Raw genomic sequence first — 7,256 nt, 5'->3', positions numbered from 1 at the left:
GGGCCCTGTTCAGCTTCATCCTGCCAGATCATCCACAGCCACAGCTCACATGGTGCTGAAGTCTTGTCCCATTGTCTCCAGTTATGCCCCAGTACTCTGCTGAAGCCACAGCCTGCAGGATAGTGTGACAACAGCCCCAAAACAGACATAAGATCTACTTTGAAAGTCAAGCAAAAAAAGACTCCACCTGCAAATGGGGAAAATAGAAGGCTGCCTGATGCTAGCATCAGGCTCTGTAACAAGCAGGTGTTGTTCTACTGCAATTGTCTGTGAAAAGAACCCCAGCTACTTAAAGCATGACTACAAAGTGGAATTAGATACCTGACATGAGCCTTTCACTGAGCAGCAACTCAGATTTTGGAGCAACCTCTGAGCCCTTCTGACAAAACCAGTCCCACCCGCTCTCGCCTCACCTTGCATTGGGTGACTCGACAGCATGACACACCATAGGATCTTCCACCTTCCTATCTCCTGACTCTATCCCAGCCACCAAAAGAGGTTATGATAGCTTTTGACTCCAATGTGGGGCTGGTGAGCATGGTTCACTTCGAATCATGAGCATAAGGTGGCCTATTTAGCCCTGCTCTAGCCATGACAGAGACACTCACAGGGGAACTACACTATGATACCTCTGTCTGTACCCCTTAAAGTGACTGGCAGGATAATCCTTGCTTCTGTTCACCCTTGATGTGGGAGACAGGCAGAGTAGAGGCTTGTGATCTCCTCCCTGCTCTGATACCTCAAGAAGGGGATAGTAAGGCAGGCGGCCAGTGTGCACTTTTCTCTCCACAGGAGACCTCTTGCTAGTCTTCCAGAACCTTTCAAAGCTCCCCAATAGCTCTGGAGCATCCTTCTGGACACGGGCTGCTAGGCTCACACAGTATCTTTGCCCATGGCTTTCCATTTGTTGTCATATTTTTATTCTGTGAAAACCCACATCCACTTATCTTACTTGTGACAGCATTCTGCCCATCTTCTACGACTAACACAGACCCTGACTTTCTTATGTCTAAACTCATACAGCCACTTCACAGGCAGGAATAAAGGAAAACCACTGGTCAAACATAATCCCTCCCTGTCCAAACACCAGAAGAATCAGACATAGAACGTCAGGATACCTTGTACAAAAGACAGTCTGGAAGCACACGTGGTGACCCAGACCTGGCCTAGCACAGGGCAAGGGGAAACAGCAGCAGGGCAGTTAGCAGGTGCACACGAATGCAAGCTTGGAAAATCCAGTCACATTTGTCCAAACAAAGCACACGTGTCTACTATCAGACAGATGGCAAACTATCTCCATCCCCCAATCCCAAGTCACTCAATAGCTTATGGGACATGAATAACCTAAAAGCTCTTCCATCCAGGGGGTAAAAGAACATCACATACAAATGAGAGCATTTCACAATGCCTGTGATGACCCAACTGAGGTCCTGTCATCTTGGAGAGGTGAACCATCCCTGTTGGTCACTCCAAGCAAGGATATGACTTTCTTAGGCTGGTAGGGACACTTTTACTTATATATAGTGCATATGTAAAGAAAAAAAATATTCAACACACTGAGTTGTTATCAGCCGAGTGGATGACTGCAGCCTCAAAGCACACTGAGATTGCAGCTCAGATGCCAATTCAGTTACTATTTCACCCAGCTACAAAACTGTTTCAAACACGAAAACTTCCTTAAAAGGACCCTAACAAGGCATTTTTGTATCACTTTCATTCACTGCTTGCAATAAGCCCTCAGAAAACTGAATCCAGAATCTCAGTTTTTATTAACCATTTCTATGCACAGTAGCTTGTTCCTAGAGTATTTCCATGTGTATTATTAATACTGGAAGCTATAGTGTGCAGGACAGAGAGGAAAGGGAAGGAGAGGAAAAGCAAAGATTAATCCTCAACTTGTGAACTACCTTTTTGAAGGGGATTCCAACAAAAATTTTGCATGACCAAAGAATGCACCATCAGTTTCATGAATGACGACACAGATTGCACAATCACTCAGAGCCAGACTGCACTTCCATTTTTGAGCACAAATTTGGCAGTGTCTCCCCAGAAATATTTCGCTTATTAAGGTCAACTGGCTGCAAAGCACTTCTTCAGTGCAGTCCTAAAAAGCCCACAGACTTATTTAAGTATTAGGAGCATTGTAATTGCCAGGAATTTCCACTAAAAGAGCTTGGAAAGAAACACAGACATCTATCTCCCTCACTACATATTTTTGTAACATTAAACCCATCTCTTTCCTACACCTTGTCAAAAATGACACCAACCATGATTCACTTGCATGACAGCAAGCTTGGCAGCATGACTTTAAACATGCACACCTCCCAGTCAACAAAATCAAGAGGAAAAAAAAGTCTTCAGCTTCATGAATGCCATTTAGGGGCTCCCAAACAGTCTTTTACTCATAGAGCAGACACACAGCAAAGAATATTTTAGATTAAATGCAGACATACAGACCTCCCAAGCCAAATCACAGCTCACATTTTTCATATAGTCCATATCACAGGTGGGCTAGATCTAAGCATCATCCAAGACAACAAGGACCTTTCTCAATAAATTGCAGCCTTTAATCACTCTTCAGCATTTCCACAGATCAGCCTTGCCTTTTAAACATGTTTGTCTGCTGTTCTCCCAGCTAGTGTCACGCAGTATCCATGTTTAAGAGAGTCATTCCCTGCCCCAAGGCAGGGTCACACCTGGGATGCTATCCTGTGCCCCTGATAGCAAGGCCTGACTGCCCTGCTCGAGCTCCTCAAAAATGCTGCAGCCCCCTTTCCACAGGCAGCATCATCCAGGTGCCATTCACAGACCTGGCACACAAGCCCCAGCTCCTCCCATGCTCAGCACCCTGCTCACCTGTGCCTTCCCTTCCCAGCACACGTGGCCTGGCTCCCAGGAGAGAGCAATCCTTTCCCACCTCTAAGGAAACACAGATGGCACAGCCAAATCCAAAGGAAAAGGCCCTTCAATACCTCTCTCATGCTTCTGAACCTGCTCTGACTATCACTGGGGTCAGCAACAGCACCAACTGCCTGCAGGCAGTCTGGCTCCCCTTCACATTTCACTTTTAAAGCATCATCTACTCACAGGGAAAAAAGGGACAGCCACAAAGCATTCACCAGTTAAGAAGAAATAAAGGAGATACGTGACTGCAGACTGGAATTCTCAAGCCAAATTTTCAACAGCTGCCCATGACACCATCACACTGCATGTACATGTTTGCTGTCTTGACTAATTTTGGTGGGGTTTTGGGGAGGGTTGTTGGGTTTTTTTGTTTGGTTTGGTTGTTGGGGTTTTTTTCAGGGGTTCTGTGGCACGTTTGGTTTTTGTTTCCAGGTTTTTTTTTTTTTGGAAAGCAGATCACATTGCCCTAAGCACCATGACAGCAGCAAGATATCACTCAGCATGTCTCACAGCATGGGTTCACCCCCCCAGTCCAATGGCTCTTACGTAAGTGAGCAGTTAAGAGGGAGATACAGTTGATGGAACCAGGACTCAGGCTGAGGAGCAAACAGCATCTCCTTATTCTAAATGTCCAGAGGAAAAAAAACCTAACAAAACAAAACCCAAAAATCCAAACCCCAAAACAATCCCAAAAAACCCACGCCTTATTGATCACATTTACTTATGAACAAATTCAGCACCACTGCTTGCTTTAACTCAAATCATGCTACAGTTCCCTGCAGAATTTCAGGCTACCTCTTAATAATGTTACAACACACCTCCAACATGGTTGTTAAAATGCAGATTTCTGGAGCATTGCTCACAGTCCAGAGTGTGTTTTGATTTCATGCAGATTTACACATCAAAGCACCCTTCCCATGGCACCCTGCAAGCCGCAGAGCAAACCCAAGCAGAACTGAGAGGACACTAGTTAGGAGGCAGTACCTGCACAAACAAAGTAAAACAGATGCTGCTGGAAAACATCACCAATAAAAATCACAACTTCAGAGGTGACAGCTTTATAAAGCACCACGACCAGTCATGTTCCAGAGGAGAGAGGTTATGCTTTTTTCGTTTGATGAAGGGAGAGAGAGGAAGGAAAATAAAATCCTCGTGAGAACAGCTCCAAAAGGCACAGTCTGGGAATCACTTCTAGGTGAGACACTTAAACAAAGAAGATGGAGTACCCTTCTCTCTTCAGGGAGGAATGCTTCCCGCTAGAGACAGGGCTCAGAGAAAGCTCTTTTTACACAGGGCTATGGAGACCAACGCACCCATTGTCTACCAGGAGGAGCTCTCCTGCATTCAGAGAGGCTGCAGCACAGGCCAGGTTTTGGGGGTGGAGGGTTGAAGTGGGGGATGGGGGACACCTGCAATGTTTTAGACATCTCTATGTGTGTTTACAAATAGCTCCAAGGAAGTGGGAGCTGCAGGGTGAAAGGAACTAGGGGGAAAAAAATCCCCCAACACCACAGTCCCCACTCAAAGGAATCAAAACAAGGAGGACAGGTTAGAGCCTTTCAACAACAGCACTGCCAACCCTCAGGGCCAAAACCCAAAAAGCAGAGAGAAAAGGCACAGACAAAGGGGGATGTAACACCCCCCTCCTCTCAGAATAGGGTTATTTTAAGCCTGTCTCCTTGGAGCTACCCTAATATTTTCTCTCATGACTCAAACCACCAGGGAAAGGAGCTAGAGCAGAGAAGAAAAGAAAAAAGAAAAAACAAAAAAAAAGAAAAAAAGAAATAGAGCTAGGGCTGACCTCATAAGACACCTTTCTAGAAGGGGCAAAGCTCCAGAAGAGATGAAAGGCAAGCTGGGCTGTGCCTTACCTGGAAAAGTGTGTGGGTTGGGTGACCCTCTTTTAAGGCACTTTGAACAGAGGACATGCACAGTGTAGTACAGGCCCGGCCATTCCTGGAGCAGGACATTCAGTTCTTCCACTAAAGGCGTAATAGCTTGCCAAGCTGTCCAGATATTTGGTAGGGACGCATGACTAGCGATAGACAGAGTGTCTGGCTGCAGAGCTCCCCTGGCAGGCCGGTAGCTCACCACCACAGGCACCTTTCCCCGGTAGGCATAAATCTGGTATTTGCCATCCGACCGCTGAACCACGTGGCTGTTAATCTGGACACTGTAGCGTGCAAACAAGCCGGGTGGGAAAATGAATGGAAAGCTATATTCAATCTGCAGCTGCTCCACCACGAAGGACTGTCCGCTCAGATTGGTGCCATTGATCCACGCCTCTGCATGGGGCACCTCATTTTTCACGTAACAGGGAAACTTGTACCAAGCAGCTGCCCCATTTAAGGGCTTGCATTTGGGTTTGTTGACACAGTAACATAGCCCCATCTTCTCCAGCAGCTCCAGAATGAGCTGCAGATCCTCCCGGCTCTGGATGTGGGGCTTAAGAAGGAGACGGATAACATGGGCAGGAAGGAGGCCATGCAGCAAGAAGCCCTCCACGTAATGATGAAGCTGAGTGATCCTCAGTTCGTCAATCTGGGTGTCACTGAGCAGTTTCTGTAGCAGCACGGTGGCATCCCGCTGGCAAAAGACATTGAGGATGTCAATGAGCCGTGGCAGGTTGTGGAACACATACTCCCGCAAGGTGAGATGCTCCTCAAAGTAGAGCAGCTTTCCACTCTCGTGCAGGTAGGACAGGGCACTCTGGAGCCGATCTTCCGTCAGGCCTGCCTGCAAGCCCAGTCGGGCAGAGTCCCACCAGCTAAGCCACAACTGCTGAGCTTGTGGCTGGAAGTGCAGTTCCTCCAGCACTTGCCAGGACTTGGGCAACACCCGGTGCAGGTTTGGGAAGATATCCCGGTGCTCAGCCACCGAGAGGAGCTTGTCCCGCAGGCGACGCACCTGGCAACGGTCCTGGCAGCTGAAAGGCAGCACTGGAGAGAGGATCTGTGGGCGGTGGTTGAGAAGATACTGAAACTGGGCCTTCTTTCGCCGCAAGTTCTTGTCTGAGACTCCGTAAAAGGCAGCGTGTGGGCTGGAGCAGCGCAGGTCAAAGTCCTGTCCCAGAGCCTCATCCACCTGCTGGACTAAGCTCTGGAGTCCCTCAGCATCCCTCTTCTCCTGCTGAGCGATCTGGTGATGGATGTCCAGGCACTTCTCTTCCAACTCCCGCTCCGCACAGAGGTCGGCATGGGTTCCCACCATGCACACCACAGCATGGGGCACCTTGGAACTGAGCCAGTGTAAGAAATAGCCCACAGAGGGGTAGAAGTGCTGAGGGACGTAGGCACTCAAATTCACCACCAGCACGTACAAGGCTCCAGGAGAGAGGAAGAAAGACTGGATCACATCATAGCTTGGGTCCCCTGCCAGCTCGTACACAATAAATGTCAGGCCCCTCTCTGCATCCGCTGTCCAGTCCATCACCTCGATGCCCTTACTGCCTCCTGATAGTCCTAGTCCCAGTGGTACTTGGGGGGCACTGGATGGCAGTGACAGTGCAGGGGATGGTGTCTCCCCTTTTGCTCGGTGAGAGGGCACACGAGAAGGGATATCCTGCCGCTCAACAGGGAGACGTTCCACCTGCTGCACGACAGGTACCCGAGTTGAGGAACTGTCTTGAGGCTCTGGAAAGGGGCAACACCCAACTGTCACCCTCCCAGTGTCCTGCTGCTGCCCAGGAAACCCTCTGTGCTGGGTGCTCCCTGCCTCCAGGCTTCCCATGTCCTCTCTCTGCCCATTTTCCTCCATGAGGCACCGTCTCAGCAGGGTCTTTCCTGCATCCTTTAGGCCCATGAGGACCAGCTTGAGGCGGGGTTTGAGGGCAGGCTGGGAGTGGGCCAGCTCCTGCTGGTAAGCTGCGATGTAGGGGATGCCTTTCATGCACACCTCATAGGGGGGCTGGATGAGGGGGTTGTCTTTGATCTTCCACAGGGTGACACGGGAAAGCTGCCCGAAGCCCTCGGGCAGGATGGCGATCTGGTTGCCTTGCAGGACCAGCTCCTCCAGGCTGTGGAGGAGCACGATGGAGTCAGGCAGGTAGCGGATGCGGTTGTTGTCCAGCCAGAGAGTGCGGAGCTGGTGGAGCTGACAGAGGTGAGGGGGCAGCACGGTGAGCTGGTTGCGGCTCAGGTAGAGCTCCTCTAGACTGGGCAGCGCCAAGATGGCAGAGGGGAACTCCCCCAGCAGGTTGGAGGAGAGGTTCAGCATCTTGAGCCGCTGTAGTCTGCCAAAGCCAGCGGGCAGCGCCTGCAGCCGGTTGCCATCCAGCATGAGGCTCTCGAGGGCACTCAGCTGGCAGAGGCCCTCTGGCAGGGATGCCAGCCCGGTGCCGCTGAGCCAGAGGA

The 7,256-nt window shown here is 49.8% G+C and overlaps 1 protein-coding gene across 1 annotated transcript; it reads right to left on the bottom strand.

Moving 5' to 3' along the window:
• Positions 1-3,874: 3,874 nt before the first annotated feature.
• Positions 3,875-7,182, bottom strand: MFHAS1 (malignant fibrous histiocytoma amplified sequence 1). Its single transcript, XM_017736741.1, has 2 exons — positions 4,776-7,182; positions 3,875-3,888 (listed from the first exon to the last, which is right to left on the bottom strand). Exons 1-2 carry the CDS (start codon positions 7,180-7,182, stop codon positions 3,875-3,877), a joined length of 2,421 nt encoding a protein of 806 aa, XP_017592230.1.
• Positions 7,183-7,256: the final 74 nt, after the last annotated feature.

Source organism: Corvus brachyrhynchos, unplaced genomic scaffold (genome assembly GCF_000691975.1).
Source record: "Corvus brachyrhynchos isolate BGI_N302 unplaced genomic scaffold, ASM69197v1 scaffold175, whole genome shotgun sequence".
NCBI classification, from domain to species: domain Eukaryota; kingdom Metazoa; phylum Chordata; class Aves; order Passeriformes; family Corvidae; genus Corvus; species Corvus brachyrhynchos.
This window is presented reverse-complemented; position numbering and strand designations above follow the sequence as displayed.